This window comes from Vitis riparia, chromosome 14 (assembly GCF_004353265.1).
Source record: "Vitis riparia cultivar Riparia Gloire de Montpellier isolate 1030 chromosome 14, EGFV_Vit.rip_1.0, whole genome shotgun sequence".
Taxonomy (NCBI): domain Eukaryota; kingdom Viridiplantae; phylum Streptophyta; class Magnoliopsida; order Vitales; family Vitaceae; genus Vitis; species Vitis riparia.
This window is the reverse complement of record NC_048444.1, coordinates 15,997,829-16,017,176: the sequence shown is the minus strand read 5'-3', so window position 1 is coordinate 16,017,176 and position 19,348 is coordinate 15,997,829. Positions and strand designations below refer to the sequence as shown.

The 19,348-nt window shown below is 37.9% G+C and overlaps 1 protein-coding gene across 3 annotated transcripts in view; it reads right to left on the bottom strand.

Annotated features, from left to right (window-relative positions):
* Positions 1–19,348, bottom strand: part of LOC117929891 (protein CHROMATIN REMODELING 20) — a 126,210-nt gene that overhangs the window by 71,907 nt on the left and 34,955 nt on the right. For all 3 annotated transcript variants that reach the window (XM_034850330.1, XM_034850329.1, XM_034850331.1), the window contains 5 exons: positions 10,060–10,665; positions 7,604–7,893; positions 6,870–6,960; positions 6,577–6,792; positions 5,362–5,481 (listed from right to left, as the gene is read on the bottom strand). In XM_034850330.1, coding sequence (XP_034706221.1) covers positions 5,362–5,481; positions 6,577–6,792; positions 6,870–6,960; positions 7,604–7,893; positions 10,060–10,665 — 1,323 coding nt within the window. The remainder of the gene's footprint in view (positions 1–5,361; positions 5,482–6,576; positions 6,793–6,869; positions 6,961–7,603; positions 7,894–10,059; positions 10,666–19,348) is intronic.

The window sequence follows — 19,348 nt, the reverse complement described above, 5'->3', positions numbered from 1 at the left end:
TTATCATCAAAATCCACAAGAAAAAAAAAAAATAGAGTGAGCAATCAACAACTAATGCTTGTACTAATGACAATTTTCATGTCTGTGAGCTAGAATGCAATAAAAATGTCAAACTTACAAAGAAGGAAAATATCTAAACTCACTCAGTCAAGGTCATCTCTAGGATAGAGAGAATTCAGTATAATTATTTGTTTCGGGTGGAACATCAAGATGGTAATCTGGTGGCCATACCACCGCCTGTATAAAGCTATCTCCTAGTATAATCTGTTTATGAGATGATTTTTCAAGGAGTGACTAGTCTGTTCATATTCAATATCCCAGTCTACCACAGGATCCTAAACACTTGAAAGCCGAAAAGAGCCTTTTTATCCCTATTCTTGTTCTCCTCCTTAAATCCTAAAATATTGAAGCTCTAGCCCACCTATTTGTTAGATAACCAAGCTAGGGTTGTCATACATGAATTTTGGTATCAAAGCTAAAATTCTAAGCTTAAAAGTGTATACTACTGGAAGAGTGGAACAAATTATGCAACAAAAGTGGAAGCTTATAATTTTTTTTAGTGTGACTTATAGTGTCTACACCAAAGGCAAACAACAAGTTGGCTTGGTGGTGTGCTAACATCTTCTGAACCCGTGTTTTTTGGCAAGGAAGACTATGCACTACGATTATTGATGAGGTAGTAATTCTAACATAACTTCAAAAGAACTTGTTAAGAAGCTTAATCTAAAAATAGAGAAGGATCCAAATAAATATCAAATAGTATGGGTAAATGACACATATTTAGATGATTATCATGGTCCAATAATATTTAATTTTAGTAATAATTTTCAGCTATTAGTATGGTGTGATTTTTTCTGATAAAAGTTGCCCATATAAGACTTGGAAGACTGGTTTTTTTATGGAATTCCAATATTGTGGCTATGAGAACACTTGTACACTTTTCTGCAATGAGCATAAAAAAATTCTCTTTCCAATGGAAGAGATTCCACCACCTAAGCAACTAGTAGAGAAATCAGTATCCCTGAACTAAAAGAGTCATCAAATACTCCTATTAAGAAGCAATTTGAAGTTTAGATCTAGGATAAAGGAGTCGTCTATTATGAATATGGAATGCAAGATGTGATGGGGCCTGTGCTAGAACATGTAGGTGAGCTAAACAAAGTACATTAGTTGATTGGGACTCTACTAACCCTTTTTTTGATAGGGGTTGATTCTAGTCACTTGATTCCCACAATGCTAAAGAATGAATTGCTATGGCTCTGAAATCTACAGCATGATATAGATCTAACTCGAAACTTCTTTTTTCTAAACTTACTCGCCTACCATACACATCACAAGAAGCACATGGACTCCAAAAGATAAGTAAATAAATTCTCTACAAAGGCCTTCATTCAAGAAAAGTTTCTTTATGATACTTCCTCGTTACTAGTTTCTATGAAGGATAAGTTATACAAATGGCTAGTCATAATCTTTGGATTAAACAACACACCAACCAAGTTAATGCTATTTTTGTAGTCTATATGCCTATTGGTGGTTCATTGGGTTTCATGCATGTTCAGGGAAAGTCTATGCTTGAATTCTCAAAGTAAAAGATCGTTACAACTCATTTGAAAATTCTAAATCTTACATTGTTATACTATTATGGTGAGTGTCACACTCACAAATTTTTCCCTCAAATTTTTTATGATGTGTGGCACTTAGAAGCCCTCTAAGCTAGCCTACTCTTGCCAACACGAGACTGCACAAGGAAGCAACAAGGAAACACAAGACAAGGCAACAAAAATTACAATTTAAGTCTTTCCTCAAACCTGTATTATGTTACACAAAGTTACAAGAATATTAAGCCTATTCTTGCAAGCAAAACTCCCACACTATCTTTCATGATTCAATGCTTTGAATGGCAAGTGGCACCTCTATTTATAGGCTTCAATCAGTCGACTACATAGCACATTCATAAGAAAAACCTATTTTGAATTCAAATGTCTTCAACCACATCATTGCTTCAACCATTTGCCACGTGTCCCATGACTGATTTAAAACCCCACTGTTGTTGCCACCTCTAGCAACATGCATTCTGTGCCTCCTTATCAATTTCACATGTCCACAAGCTCGACAACCCATGCCTTCATGTTAGGAACAGCTTGCTTGACTTGGTCTGTGCTAGGTGTCTCCCACCTCAGCCCCCACATGTCAGCTCATGTCTAGTGTTAAGACCATGTCAATAAACCCTTGCTTGGGCTTACCCAATGCCAAGATGCCTTCCTTGCTTGAGTTCACCCTAATGCTAAGGACTCCCCCTTATGCCATGCATGAGTTAGCTTGCACCTTGTTGTCGAGCCCGTAAGCATCAGCCCGCTTACGTGTCTTGATCAGCCCCTTGTGAGTGTCAACTCATTGCCTGCATGTCTAGGCAGCCCATGTATTTGCCAAGCCCTCTCTTAGCCCACAGTCATGTATTGCTATGTTGGCCCACATGTATGTCAACCCACTTGATCAAACCATCTCGCCAGGCATGCTTGTGTGTGTACCATAATCACGCCCCATGTCACTGCACCCATCACTAATACCACACCTAATGGCGTTGCGCCTATATGTGTGTGCTAGGAAGGCTCATTCGTGTCTGAGATCCCTCATGATGTGCCCCTGGTGTGGCCATGCACGATCCACCACTCCACCTTTAACCGAGTCATGCATACCCCACCCCCCCCCCCCCCCCCCCCCCCCAACAAAAGGGAAAAATACCAGTCCTACCAAAAATTGAATTTTGGCCAAATTAAGCAACATGTGTTGGGTGTCTAGCCACTACCAAGTCTCTACACATCCTATTGCAAGCCTCGATTCCCCCAAGCCTCACTCATATGTACAAAGTGCTACCACATAAGGCTTTGGTGCTGCATCATCCAAGTCATGGTCCTAATAGTAAGGAATATTGAAAGGACTACATCTACAATTTCTTTGTTCTATGGGACGCTTGATTGTCATTTTTTAAAAAGATTAATTGCTAAGTTCAAACATCGTACTCCATTCTGAGAGATTTTAAGATCCTCTATTACATTAGCAAAAAATAAATTTAAAGAGCACTGGGAAGATCCTAGTTCCTGATTGCATCCGGTATCAATTTTGCAAAGATTTAATGAAGAGTTCTTTGCAATGCATTATCAATTCATTCTTGTAGGTCAATAAAGAGAGAAAAAAAAAAGTAGAAAGCATTACTCGAGATTTCAATTAACCATGGAACCATTTAAACTTGAGGTTTAGTTATTTTTCAAGTCGAGGGAAAATGATGAGATGAATCCCTAAGATCTACTGGAAAAAGGAATTTAAGGAAAAAATTGAACGAAAAAAAAAAAGAGGTAAATTACTCTATCAAAGGAATTTAGATAATTTTACAGTTTTTTAGGTTCTCTAATATCATAATTAGTAAATAGTCAATATTAAAATTTTCTTTAGAATTTGGTTAGTTTTAGAATTCTCCTCAAAAGAAGGTTCCAAACTTCCTATTTTTTAAATTAATCTCTTTTTTCAAGAGTTTCTATTTGTGTTTTTACTAGATAGAATTCCTTTTTTATTTGAATCTCTTATTACAAGGAGTTTCTATAAAGTAAATTTCTAATTTTAAAATGAAGCTTCTAGTTTATTTTAAAATAAAAGTCATAATAAATTAACATTATACATTAGGTTTATATTTTCATGATTTTATTTAGTTTTTAGGGATTTCTAAAGCCTATAAATAAGACTAATTGATGTAAAACAAGACTAATGATTAATGATAAATATTAATTAGTCTTGCAATTTTCAATAATGAGATTCCATTTGTTTTCCTTCTAGGTGAGACTAGAGAGTAAGTTTCTAATACCAAAAACATTTTCATTCTCTTTTAAATTTAATTTAATTTTAAATGATTTAATAGTTTTAGGAAGAGAATATAAGTCCTAATAAGCTTCTATACAGGTTAGATTTCTTGTTTCATAGTTGTATTCAGTTTATAGGGTTTCGTAAAGCCATATATATATATGGCTAACTGATGTAAAATGAGATTAACTAATAATGATGAATAATATTAAGTCCTTTTGCATAACTTGAAATTTTAAGTGGTAACCGGTAAGACTCCATCTACTTCTCATCTAGGTGAAACTCCTAGAAGGCCATGGTAAGACTCTTAAGTTTTCTAGCTTTCTTCTCTTTCCTTTTCCTATCCTTTTTTTACACTCACTATAATTTTATTTTTGTTCTCTCAAAAGATAGAAGCCCTAACCCACCTATTTGATTGCAAACAACCACCTTAGGGTTGTCCAACATCACATGAGAGAGGAGTTATTTCTTAGCGTGGCAGAGGTCAAGGAGATAGATATTGTACTCACTGTGGATGCAACAATCATGTTTCTGAGAAGTGTTGTACTCACTTCTCTTCTAGGTGAAACTCCTAGAAGATCATAGTAAGACTCTCAAGGTTTCTATCTTTCCTTTTCCCATCCTTTTTTTTTCCTCCCTGCTATAATTTTAATTTTGTTTTCCTCCCGAAATCTTATAGATTGAAGCCCTAACCCACCTATTTGATTGCAAACAACCAGCTTAGAGTTGCCCTACCTCACGTAAGAGAGAAGTTATTTCTTAGTGTGGCAAAGGTCAAGAAGATAGATATTGTACTCACTATGGATGCAACAATCATGAGGCTGACATGTATTTGGCACAGTTTGGCAAACCAGATTTGGCAAATCAAGCTTACTTTGATCATAATGACCAACCATCTACTTCAAAGGCATCTGGCGCACTCATTATGAATACAAATCATCTTCTGACTTCACGAAACCGACTAAGTGGACCATCATCTACACCTATAGCTATTGTTGCAATATTAGGTACACCAACTGCTTTCTTATCGATATTCAATTCTATATCTTGGATTGTTGACTCTAGAGCGTTCTCTCAAATGATAGGTAATGAATCCATTATTAATCATTTTTCTCCTTTCTCTAAAGAGTCCTCAGTTTTGCTTATGATTGTTGTAAAACTCAAGCCTTGGGTGAAAGAAGTGTTTCCTCTGTTTGTTTGCTTTTTTCATCAGTTTCATATTTGCCAAAGTTTCATATTAACTTTTTATCTTTTACTCAGCTTACAAAAAAGCTTAACTGCTCACTTCCACCGTTCACTCGAAATAGCCATGAGAAAATAATGTTCATATTTTGAACAAATGCTGGGACTTGGTACTACCAGAGACTTGTATATACTCTCCTCTTTCTAATCCTTCTTTTACACACTCATTCAGGCATTGCACATGTACAAGTTTGATAAGCCATTTTTATTCTCTAAGAACTTCTCATGAAGAGAAAAAGGAATGATTGAGAGAAACGAACGCAATACCTGAAAAGTTTTACCAAGCCCCATGGTGTGAGCTAGAATGCAACCAAGACCTTTATCACCAGATTTCACTTTTCTAATGGACTGGATAATATTTTCCCATATAAATCGTATCCCTGTGATCTGAAGGAATGAACAAGATAAGATTTCATTAAAACAAAAAAAACAAACAAAACACCAATATACTAACACCTTCATGATCAATAGTTTAAAGGAGGCCATCAAACAAGCACTTTACAAGAAACAAGTATTTTACACGACACAAGACCACCATTATTAGAGATAAAAGGCTAATTTTAAGTAAACAAATTTAAAGGCATACTTCTTGTTACAATTTTCCAGAATACATCAGCTCAAAATTTATGACATCTCAACTTTGTTTTAGTAGGACTAAACCAAGCAGGAAAGCAATAGTCCCAAGTTATCGTGGCAGGGTCAAAATAAACACAGGCAGTTTAGGATATCTGGATTTTGGAACAGTTTCTATCCTCTCTGCCTCTAGTTCCTCTGAGTCACACTGGACCAAGTTGAACAAAAAATTTCCAACCTTACTATGATGATGATTTCTTCTCTCTTTTCTTTACCCTTCTTTTGGCTTATGTATTTGGAGAAATGGTGTAGGAAAAGTCTTGACATGCCATCCAATCTTCTAATAGCAAACAAATACTTTAAATGGGGAACAACACTCCATAACAACCAAAAGTGACAAAGCTTGCGGTTCATATATTCTTTAACCCATGCCAGTATGTCCAACAGTTCAAATCCATGACAGTCAGAATCAGCTGCATGCCTCTCTATTGTAGCCCCTCATGTATCAATAGACAGATCACTAAATAACTAGCAAATTGTACAACTATCCAAATCAAATAAAGAAAGTTGTCTATCAAACCAAGGAAAAAAAAAAACCTACACGTTCAATTTTATAATAGGAAAGGAACTTAGTTGGAATGAAAAAAGAGTACAGCAAGGACTTCTGAAATGAAGAAAATTAAAGAGAGAGAGAAGAGAAGAGGGCAGAAGGGATTTAAAGTATAAATAAAACAATTAAACAAAGTCAGTTTCTAAGAATGTCCTATTTTGGAAACAAGAAGACGTTTGTAAGTTGCAGGAGGCATGATTGAAAGGGACACGTTAAATTCAACCCATTTTGAAAAAGCAATCTAGCTAAATAGCAAGGATCCCAGAAGAACACAGATACATGTAAGTTTAGGAAGAAACCTGATGGACTTTCAATTTGGCAGAGATGCTTGGAGGAATCCTCACAGCTTCTTCACCTTTTTCCCTCACAACATTCACTATATAACCTTTCGAAGCATCACCTAGAACTTCAACACTAGTATCCTCTGATAAATTACCATTGCAACTTGCAGCATTCATCATCTTGGATTTCTCAGAAAACTGCACTTGTAGAGACTTGAGACGTTCTTGCCGTTCCTAGAAATAAAGGGAACAATTGACAACCCAGCACCCAAATACGAGTTTGAACTGAACAATTCAACAACCAAATTTACCTTTTCGATTGCAATTTTTCTTTTGGTCTCTTCCCCTAACTCAGCATCATCAAGAATCCTCCGAATTTTCTTTTTTCTTCTTCGTTTGGAGCTGATACAGAAAAGGAGTAACTATATAGTTATATTCAGCACAGAATCCTGTTAAGATTTGTTTGAACAACTTGAAAAATACTAGTACAAATCTGGAATTTGTCATTTAAAAGCCAAAGAATAATAACTTAAAAGCTCATGGCCAATCTCCTAACAAGTTCAGGCAAGAAAGGAGGTGTAATGATGCTTAGGCATAGCAGGTCTAAACATCAGAGTGAGGCTTGCACTTTCATTTCTTAAAGCTAGATTCCGATTGAGCTAAAAAAATGTGGTTAAATGAAACTCATGGTACAAAAGGAAACCCCGTAAAACTTTAACACTAATGAAAACTCCTATTAATACAAAGATGAATCACAAAACCAAAACAGAGCCAAAATCAGGAAACCCCACACAACTTTAAAGTTCAACACTCATGAAAACTTATACTAATTCAACCATGAAATATCACAAAATTAAAACAGAAAGAAAAAGAATACAACCACGATCAAAAAATTAAAACAGGAATTCTGCATTAGAGAAAAAATCAAACCAATTTTTGAGTTTTGATACAGAAAAACCTAAAAGAAACAAACAATGGAAATACTAATGCTAAAACATTATGAAATACATTAAAAATCCCAATCTCAATCAATTGATCTTAATACCTGATTGCAACATTGATATCTTCATCTGAATTATCTGAATCACTATCAGAGCTAGAAACTGTCAGACTACTAGATCCAATGGCTTTTTCTAACTCCGAAGTCAATTGCTGCAGAAGACTTGGAGAGCAGCAACAACATTGCCAGCCACTTGCTTTGACATCTGACAAGCATTCTTCGCCGATGTTCCTCTTTATACACGTAATACAGAATAATGTTTTACATGACTTACAACCTACCAAGTCATTGCTCCGTCCACACCATCCACAATAACACTCAGAGCAATCAGGATCCTGCCACAGCAAATTATCTCACTGAAAGGTAGAGTATAAATACTACAGAACATTGCCATACAATCCGATTCAAATAGAAATCTGACAAATCCAACAATCAAGCAGTAATTATAAAATAATAATAGTAGCAGTGGTAGAAGTAGTGGTGGTAAGACACAGCTACTGTGCAAGGTATGTTAGTTGCAGTGTCTAAGGGAGGAGGAAGAGAATATGAAAGAAGAAAACTAAGAAAAAAGGAAAAAGAACAAGAAAGAACAAATTATAATTTTTGTCAGTTTTTTAAGTTCCAAAAAATTGACTGGAGGGTTTCCAGAAGTGGAGCCAGTACAGAAAGGTAGCCAGCTTCAGATGTAAGTTTCCACAGAAACTAGCAGATATGTTTCTTGAAACTTTTACCTCATAACCTAGAGGATTTCAGTACATAAAGAGTGAAAGAGGAAGGAAACTTGGCAATGCTGCTTTGAATGGTGTCACCAAAAAAAGGGGCAGGGCCTTGGGAACTAGATTCTTGGGTCAAAAAATTATTAATATCTTAAGAGATTTTGATTGCCACTCTATTTGGAGTTCTAGGTTGGCAAACAAGACAACTAATAGCTTGGCCTAGCAGCCTCCTTGTTGAAGGCCTTTGTTAGGGATTTCCTGCCCCCAAGCAACAGTTTCTTTTTTCTTTTTTTGGAAGGAATTATGCCAGTTTTTTGGTGTAGTTGACTCGAGAAGAATGTTGAGTACAAAACGAGCATTTTGTTGCATTGAAGTAGTAAGAACAAGCTCATTGCATTGAGGACAAATCTCTTTGTCCTCAATGGTGCATTCTATGCAAAGGAAATGGAGAATCGATTAACCACCTTTTTCTTCATTGCCTTTTACCTATTGGGTGTTGGCACAAGCTCTTCAATCTAGCAGGGTTGGATTTGGTTCCACCACAAAGTATTGAGGACATGATGATTGTTGCATTTAGAGGTTTGGGGAATTCAATTAGAGGCAAGACACTTTGGCAAATCGCTTGCCTCACTTTGTTGTGAATTGTGTGGCAAGAGAGAAACGCTAGGATTTTTTAGGATAAGGGTGTCAAAATATTGTGTGAATGACCGAATACCTTGACCTTGAGTTTTGTATATTATATATAGACTTTACAAGGATGCTTTACATGGAAAGCAAATAAAATCAAATAACTTCCAGCATGATTCTAGCCCTATACATGTAAACTATAATCTGTCAAATAATATATGTTAACTGTACAGAATAATAAATGGAGAAATAAGGAAACAATTGTGGGCTAAAATAAGGAAAGAAGGGTGGGCTAAATTAAGGAAAGAAGTGTGGGCTAAATTAAGGAAAGAAGTGTGGCCAGCAAGTGTGGGCTAAATAAGGAAGGAAGTGTGGACAGCAAAGCTGTCCTTTGACAAAGGGGATATCGGAAGGGATATTATGGGATTTACTTCATTTCTATTCCTCTCTATGGGCCTCTTGTACTGCTGCTTTTAAAGGAGTTCCTCTTAGTGTTTTACAACTCAACTGGACTGCGGTTTGTGACTCAAAAGTTTGAGATAGTTGGGGATTATCTTTGTGTATAGTTTTCTATAGAGGGGTGTATACTTACATTGACCAGATTCTATATTTTGAGGGAAGGACCTCTCATCCTTCTCTTGTATCTTCACTACTATTAATACATATTTCTTCATTTCTGATTTTAAAAAAAAATAAATAAAAAAAAAAAGTAAGAACAAAGAAGGATGAGAAACCTTCCAACAAGTACAAATGGTAATGTACTAATGTTGGGTGTTTAATAGATGGTTTATCTAAATCTCTTTCTTCTTGCACCAGGCTCGAAGCATGATTAATCCTTCTTTATATTCCTATTTTTTATTGGTATGATTTTGCTTGTTTCCTATAAAAGAAGTATTATATATAGTTGAATCAACAAGATACAAACATATAAACATATATTCACACCTAACACTTTTACCCAAGTCCATGTAACAGAGACTATAATAAATCTAAAAGCTTAAAAATTAATATTTTAAGTTAAATAATCTATGTTTCACCAAATAATATTCTAGTATTACATTAAGCATAATCATTTAGCCAAACATATTTGATATTCTGCTCATCAAACTGCTAAACTGTTGAAAGCAACACATGTACAATACTCAATACAGTCCATACCTTAACATGCATCTTTCTCTCAATTAAACATTTGCAATCCCCACAGATGATTACTTTCAGAAGAGGATGACAGTGCACTTCAATAGCCACTTTATTACAAGCAGTGCAGTGAAAATTCCCGTTCATATGCTTTGAAGGAAGAGAACCAGCACCAACAAAATCACCTTCATTTTCTTGCAAAACAGACTGACCCTCCATCTTAGTCATATTGTTAACAAGAGAATTGGATAGATTGCCCACCTCATGAGTTTCATCATCACTATCTATGATAACAGTCCGAAACCTCTTATTATCAACATCAAGTTCCCCATTGTCATGTGAACGCTTGAATCCTTTGGTTTCAGTTGAATCAGGCAAAACAGAGCCAGAAAGCACCGAAGAATTGCCATTACTTGCAGGCCTTTCTTTGTCAAGAGTGTCAGGCATTTCAAGACTTTCCGACACCTCAGTTTTCGAACTTTGACATGCACCATCATCATTATCATTAGATATACTTACCCCGTCCCCACGAGTTTTCTCTCTCAAAACAGCCTGAGAGTAGTCATTCAAAAGCACAGAATTGTCTAAGATGTTTTCTGCCAACCGATCTTCTTTCTGAATGGTTTCCTGATACAAGAACAGAACAAACAAAGCATGCCAAAATGAGGGACAGGTACTTATTCAACAAGGTGCACAACACCCCAATACTGAAATGACATGTTTAGAAATGACACTCCTAAGCAAACCTCTTTTCCATGCTTACATCAATTATTAATTATAATTAAACCTACATAAAGTGAAGTAACTTCATCTGTTCATTAAGCCTTTCCTCTTACACAAATGAAGCAGTTTTCAATATATAATATTGCTGATGCAAAGCACATTGATAAGAAAGGAAAATTTGTGTTCATATGGGACTTTCTTTTTTCCTTATTTCAATTTCATTATCTATATAGGAGCATTTTAATAATTTTAAGAATTAGGGCCTCGAGGGCTGAATCTAGTGGTAAAGCATTGGGTGAGGTGAGGGCGGTTCCAGGTTCCAATCCCAGCAAGAAGAAACATAAAAGTTTTAAAAAAAAATAAAAAGGAATAAGTTAACTATCAAAATAAAACAAAATAAAATAAATAATTTTAAAGATTATAACTGTTTGGTATCCAGGTCAGCAGTCGTTTGCTTATGGTCTAGTTTCTTGATAGGTTAGTTAAGATCTCTTATATAAGCCACTGCAGTATGTAAGATTTCCAATGCAAAGCACATTATGAAGGGGAAAAGTGTGTTTAGGGATTTCCTCTTCTGAACAGTTGACCACCAATGCAAAACCCTTGCTAGAAAGATCTTAAGAGTTCATGAATATAGACACTTGACTAATGAATCACTATTTTAACATTGCAGCCATTATTGCCTAGATTCTCTTTAAGAATAGTATTTCTGTAAATAAAGTTTCAACCCAAAACCAGCTACTTTAATTTTTAAGGCAAAAATTCCTTCTTCCATAATTCTAAAGCTCTTCCAACTTCTAAGTCTTGAACTAAATTCCCAAAAAGGCAAAATTAGTTGCTGTCCAGATATTCTAGCAACCTATTTTACAAAATTTCAGAAATTCCAGCAATCTGTCCAGAAATTCCAGCTTTTTCTCTCTTATAATTCCACTTCCTGAAATTTCGGCTTCTGTAGAAACCTGAGAGACCAGGCAACAGCTGAGCTTTCTTTTCCTCCTGCTTTGCAGCATGTCATTTTCTCCTTCTACCCCAGACAAGAGGTGTTGAGCATTGCAATTGTGTGGCCTTTTCTCTACCAACCATTCTCCATGCTTTAGTAGATCTAATTGTCTGATTGTGTTCCCTGGTGGCAAAAATCATTTGGACTGCAACTATCATTTGGAAGTCAAATACTTCCCAGAAACACAAAGCCTTTGCACAGTTAATGGCTAATAAGAGGGTTAATACCACCAACCTGCTTCAGCTTTAACACTAACAAATTTGGTTGCTGCATTTTATGTATGAGGAGTAGGAAGTCAGTAAATCATCTTTTCCTCTTCTTTTTTACATAAGAATAATGGCAAAGGTTGATCTCCTTAGCCAAAATCACATGGATTGGTCTAAGGAATACAGATATGTTGGTCAACCCATTCCTAGCTTTTGATGTGGGTTATTTGGCTTGAGAAGAACACTAGAAATTCTGAAAATTTGAAGGCACAGTATTTGATGTTGGGAGAAGTGGTATCACCTCAGGACTTTTTGAATGACTGTTAACAAGGAGTTCAGTGAAGCTCCATTCAGCATTTTTTTCTTTTTTTTTTCCTTTTTTTGATAAGCAAAGAAACATATATAGATATAGATGAAAAGAAAAGATGTACACCAGAGTACACAGGCTATATATAACAGGCACAAAGTGGCAGACCACAAAAAAAAAAAACAAAAAACCACTTTCTCTCTCTATCTCTCTCTCACACACACTCACAATGTGATCCCAATCAATCTACAAAATCAATCAAAGGCATTGAATCTTCTTTATGTGCATCCCAACCCAAGTAACAGATTACTTCGGAACAACCATTTCAACTTATTCTCATACTGCTCCTCATTTCCAAACTCTTTGGTTTCTCCTTCCAAAAAGTCCCAAAAATGCACAGTGGAGCTGCTTGCCAAACCTTCTTCCATTTTCTCCCTACAAAGTACTATGCCAGTGAAGAATTTCTGACTTCCTTTTATTGATCCTTTAGGTACACACCATACACATATATATACACAAAAGACTGAATAAGAAAATATCAATCTAGCTTGATTCTCTCCTAAAATTAGGAAACTGAATCATCCTAAATGATCTCTCCTTTTTTATTCCTAAAATACTTTCCTAAATTAAAACCCTAACTTTGAATGCCAAATTTCAACACTCCCCTTCAAGCTGGAGAATATATATCATATAATCCCAGCTTGCAAGTTAAGTCTTCGAAGTTAGGCCTAGGTAAAGCTTTGGTGAGGATGTCTGCGGTTTGGTGCTTGGTAGGAACATATTTCAATTTAACCGTCTCACTAGTCACCTTCTCTGTGATGAAGTGTCTGTCAATCTCAACGTGTTTGGTCCTATCATGATGCACGGGGTTCTTTGCTATGCTTATAGTTGCCTGATTATCACACATCATCAGAATTGGAGATGAACTCATTTGTCCCAGTTCACTAAGAACCCTTTTTATCCAAATCCCTTCACAGATTCCTTGTGCAAGAGCTCTGTACTCAGCTTCTGCACTACTTCTAGCTACAATTGATTGCTTCTTACTCCTCCAGGTAACAAGATTTCCCCAGACAAAAGAACAATATCCAGAAGTGAACCGCCTGTCAATGATATTTCCTACCCAATCCGCATCTGAGTATACTTCAGTGTCACGGTTCTCTGTCTTTCTGAAGAATAGACCTTTCCCTGGTGTCATTTTTTTTTTTTTTTTTTTTTTTTATTGGAAACGACAAAGGCATATATTGATAAAAAGGAAAGTACAAGAGAAGGATGAGGAATCCTCCCACCAAAGAAAAACAAAACTACAATGAAACAAATGCGAGAAAATACAAATTAGATACAAACAACTTCTATAAGTTAGGCCAACCCAATGGATTTGCATGCCGCTAACCAATCAAGTTGTATCACATTAAGGGGAATCCCCTTAAAAACCTTAGAACAACAAGCCCAAAGAGAAGCAAGGAAATGAATCATGTCCCATAGGTTCTTTGAATTCCTTGCTTTATCCTCAAAAATCCTTGCATTTCCTTCCCGCCACACCACCCATAATAAAGTAATGCACGCAGCTTGCCATAATACAATCCCTCTCTTAGAAGATCCAAACCCATTAAAATTGGTAGATAGCATGTCATAGATGCTCCTAGGAGGGACCCAATCTATATGTGATAACTGAAATAATCTGTACCACAACCCCATCGTCAGAGGGCAATGAAGAAAAAGATGATCTACTGTTTCTCCCTGCTTCATGCACAACATGCAAATGTCTGGACTAAGTGCTTTGTAGGGTCTTCTCAACTGTAGCATATCATTAGTATTTACCTTCTTGTGAGCCACTAACCAGACAAAGGACTTGATTTTGAAAGGGACTTGAGAATTCCAGACTATCTTGGAAGGGAAAACTGAAGGCAAACCAGAACTTTGGGATAAGGCAAGAAAGAAAGATTTGACTGTGAAAAGTCCTGAAGAAGATAAAGACCAAGATCTCTTATCTGGAACCAAGATCCCTGGTGTCATTTTTAAATATCTAAGAATCCTGTAGACTGCTTCCATGTGTTCCTCAGTGGGGCTGTGCATGAATTGACTTACAGCACTCACTGCAAAGCCAATATCTGGCCGAGTGTGTGAGAGATAAATCAAGCGCCCGACGAGCCGCTGATATCTCCCCCTATCTACCGGTGTACTTTCTTTCTCGATACCAAGTTTCTTCTGACTATCCATAGGAGTATCAATTGGTTTGCATCCAAGCATACCGGTCTCCTTAAGAAGATCGAGTATGTATTTTCTTTGAGAGACTACAATTCCCTTCCTTGATCTAGCCACTTCCATACCAAGGAAATATTTCAAATTTCCAAGGTCTTTAACTTCAAACTCCTCTGACAAATACTTCTTCAAATTCTGTAATTCCTCCATATCATTCCCAGATAGAATAATATCATCAACATAGACTATCAATATGGCCATTTTCCCGGCACGAGACTTCTTGACAAATAGAGTATGATCAGCTTGACCTTGTTTGTAGCCCAGCTTCAGGACTGCTTTTGTGAATCTATCAAACCAGGCCCGGGGAGATTGTTTAAGGCCGTACAAGGATTTTTGGAGTTTGCAAAACTGATTCTTTGCCATACTTCCTTTGAAACCAGGTGGTATTTCCATGTAGACTTCCTCTTCTAGGTCACCATTTAGAAACGCATTTTTTATGTCCAGTTGTTGCAAGCACCAATCTTGATTGACAGCCAATGAGAGAAGAATCCTGATAGTGTTCAGTTTTGCAACAGGAGCAAATGTCTCCTGATAGTCTATCCCATAGGATTGTGTAAACCCTCTAGCTACCAAACGAGCCTTGAATCTCTCGACTGATCCATCTGCTTTGTATTTTATGGTGAAAATCCACTTACACCCCACGGGCCTCTTCCCAACCGGCAAATCTGTGATAGTCCACGTCCCATTCTTCTCAAGTGCATCAATCTCATCTTGTACTGCCTTCTTCCATTCTGACATTTTGAATGCCTCTTGTATTGTGTTGGGAACCTGAGTATCATCAAGAGAAGTAGCAAATGCTCTGTAAGATGGTGATAGCCCTTCATATGTAACATAATTCCCAATTGGATGATCTGTACATCTCCTAACACCCTTCCTCAATGCAATCGGCAGAGTAGAATCATCAATGCTGGGAATTAACACCTCTCCAGCCCTATCCTCACCTATGTTCTCTTCAGGAAGACTTGAATTGGAGTCAATATATTGGCCACATGTTGACTGTGATCCGTGCTCTAATTCCTGTCTTTTCCTCCTCCTGATGTAAACTTGTAAGTTCTCATTAGCAAGTTGTGGGGCTATAGGTTGAATAGGCATGGGAGACTGGATGGTCACAGGAGAAGGAACATTTGTGTGCTAGGCTGGCTGGACTGATGATGGCATGGGTGTGGACAACTCAGTGGGCGCGAATTGGGAAGGATTTGGTGACTCTGAGTGAAAAGAAGGTACACCCTCAAGAAGAGACTCCTAAACTTGATGTTCATTCATGCTCTCCCCCTGAACATGAGATTTGGGATAAAAGAAGACATGTTCAAAGAAAGAGACGTCCATGGTGGTGTAAAATCTTTTGTTGGTTGGAGAATAGCATTTGTACCTTTTTGGGTTGGAGAATACCCTAGGAAAATGCACTTATTCACTCGAGGAGCAAATTTGCTACGATTTTGAGGATACACATGAACGAATGCCGTGCAACCAAATACTTTGAGTGGTAAATCAGAAGAGGCTGCACGGGTGTGAGGAAATTGTTTTAAGAAAAGTTGACGTGGGGATTGAAAGGTAAGCACTCTGGATGGCATACGGTTAATCAAATAAGTAGCTGTGAGGATAGCTTCCCCCCAGAAATAGTTTGGAACATTAGAGGAAAACATAAGGCACCGGGCAACCTCCAAGAGATGTCTATTCTTGCGTTCAGCCACCCCATTTTGTTGTGGGGTGTCAACGCAAGAACTTATGTGGATAATGCCGTGATTTTGAAGATAAGTACTGAGACTACTAGTAAAGTATTCCTTTGCATTATCTGACTTGAGGACTTGAATTTTGGAATTGAATTGATTTTGAACATAAGATTGAAGGTTTGAAAAATGTGCCCGACCTCTGACTTTTCTTTCATAAGGAAAACCCATGTTACCCGTGTATGATCATCAACGAATGTCACAAACCATCAAGTGCCAGAAATATTTTTTATCCGGGAGGGACCCCACACATCACTATGTACTAGAGAGAAAACAGTCGAAGCTTTGTATGGGATTTGAGGATATACTGTTCGAGTATGCTTTGCAAACTGACAAATTTCACAGTGATAAGATGCTGGATTTTTATTGATAAATAATCTAGGAAACAATTTTGCAAGGTAAACAAAGCTAGGATGACCAAGGCGATAGTGTAACATTATAATTTCACTATCTTTATTGACCTTAGAATTTGACACAGAATTGAAAGACTCTAACATACTCTGAGACTGTACGCAACTTGCTTGAGAGACTTGGTTTGAGAATTGGCCACATGAGAGGAGGTAGAGCCCGGAACACAGTTCAGCACTGCCAATCATCTTCCCCGATTTCAAGTCCTGAAAAACACACGAGTTTGGATAAAATTTAGTAACACATTGGAGATCACGGGCCAATTTGCTAATGGACAAAAGATTACAATCCAAGTTTGGAACATGGAGGACAGTGTCAAAATATAAGTCTTTAGTAAGTTTGATAGAACCTGTCCCGGCGATTTTTGACTTTGAACCATCAGCAATATGGACGGATGAATGACCATTACTTGGCATGTAATTTTGAAGAATGGCAGCATCTCCTGTCATGTGATCAGAAGCACCTGTGTCCACTATCCACGGCTTCATTCCTCCTCGATTAGCAGTGAAGGCTACACCAGTAGTACTGCCACTGCCAACTTGACTTAATAGTTTCTGTAGCATCTCCATCTGCTCTTTGTTGAATGGACTCGGCTCGGGAACAAATGTGCTCTCAGAGTTGGCAGCCACGTGTGCTCTGCCATCTCTGTCAAACCGTGGCTTTGGTTTCCAATCAGCCGGTTTGCCATGAAGCTTCCAGCAAATCTCCTTATAATGGCCTGGTTTCTTACAATAATCACACCAAGGCCTATCCCGTTTCTGACGATCTCCACCACTACTATTAAATGACCGAGCAGTAAGGGCAGAGGCATCCAATGTTGGGGCAGGTTGCTCTTTGGATCCCATCATCACTTTCTTTCTACTTTCTTCACGCCTAACCTCTGAAAAAGCCTCCCTGAGACTTGGCAGGGGTTTAATGCCATGATTCGGCCTTAACATCATCCAATTCCCTGTTTAGTCCTAGGAAAAACTTGAACAGTCTCTTTTGTTCCGCAATTTTCCTGTATGTTGCTGCATCATCAGAACATTTCCATGAGTGAGTCTCGAATAAGTCAAGGTGCTGCCAATACCTTGTGAGTGTGTTGTAATACTGAGTAACTGTCTGCTCTCCTTGGCGGAAGTCATGTAGGGCTGATTCAACCTGAAAAAGTTCTGAAGTATTTTCAGAACTTGAGTAAGTTTCTTTGGCTGCATCCCATATGTCCTTTGCAGTCCTAAACAGCAAGAAATTTTCACCTATGTCATTGTTCATGGAATTGATAAGCCATGACATGATCATGCTGTTTTCAATCTTCCACTTCCTAAAACCCGGTTCTGTAATTTCTGGCATGGCTGCTTCTCCAGTGAGGTACTCATCCTTTCCTTTACCGCAAATGAACAGCAACACAGATTGTGACCACTGTAAATAGTTATGACCATTTAATTTGTGTCCTGAGATGAGAATAGGAGAGGAATCACTGCCACCAAGGTTTGGAATTTCAAATCTGCCCCCTGATTCTGGTGACGTGACGCTGGATACTTGTGATGATGTCATTCCATATTTTGTCATGAACCGGAAAGGTAGAAGAACACTTCCCAAGGCACGTGCAGGGATTGGAGTTGAGAAAAAATAGTCGGAGGACGTCGGAAAAACTGATCGGAGGGCCCGCGGAGGCAAAAGAACCCCTAAAGAGGCACGTGCAGGGCTCGGATGGCAAAAACAGGTACGAAGGGTGGCTGGTCGGCGTCAGGCGAGCCTGGAGTAGGAAGCGCGTCGCCGGAAAGTGGCACACGCGCCCTCACGCGCCGGCGCGTGAGATGCAGTCGTCGGCCGGAAAAACGCGCGTGGGCGGCGCGTGGATGGTTTTCTGGCTCCGGTGCTTTGGGAAAAGTTGGAGATCTCCTCCAGGCGCTCCTTGCGGTGTGAAAAAAATCGTCGCCGGGAAAGTTCGCCGGAAAAATTCGCTGGAAAAGTCGCCGGCGGTGAATGTTTTCTGACGACAATTCGACTGACCCGAAAGCGTTTTCTCCCTTGGCTCTAAGAACAGGGATTGATGATCGGAATGAGAGATGGCTAGAGAGAGAGATGACCGGATTGAGAGATGGTCAGAGAGATTTGGCCAGAATGAATGATGGCCTGAATAAGAGGTGGCCAGAAGGGATTAGGGTTTCAGAAAACTGGCTCTGATACCATGAAGAATTTCTGAATTCTTTTTATTGATCCTTTAGGTACACACCATACACATATATATACACAAAAGACTGAATTAGAAAATATCAATCTAGCTTGATTCTCTCCTAAAATTAGGAAACTGAATCATCCTAAATGATCTCTCCTTTTTTATTCCTAAAATACTTTCCTAAATTAAAACCCTAACTTTGAATGCCAAATTTCAACAGCCAGCTTAAAAGAGTTTCTTTGACTGAGGAAGGAAGCAACCAAAAAACACCCGAACAGCAATTGTCATAGAACCCTTGACATGGTGCAATGAAGAGGAATGTGATTGATTGATTCCCCTTCGATTTTACACAAATAGCATCTATTCGCCAGCAGTTGTCCTCATCTTTGAGGCAGGCTTAATGTCAAGACTTTTCCCCTATTGGCTTCCCAAGCAAAAAAAACAACCCACTTTAGTCGAGACCCGAGAATTCCAAATGATGCTCGAAGAAAAGGGGATTGACCTCCTCAACTCCAACAGACA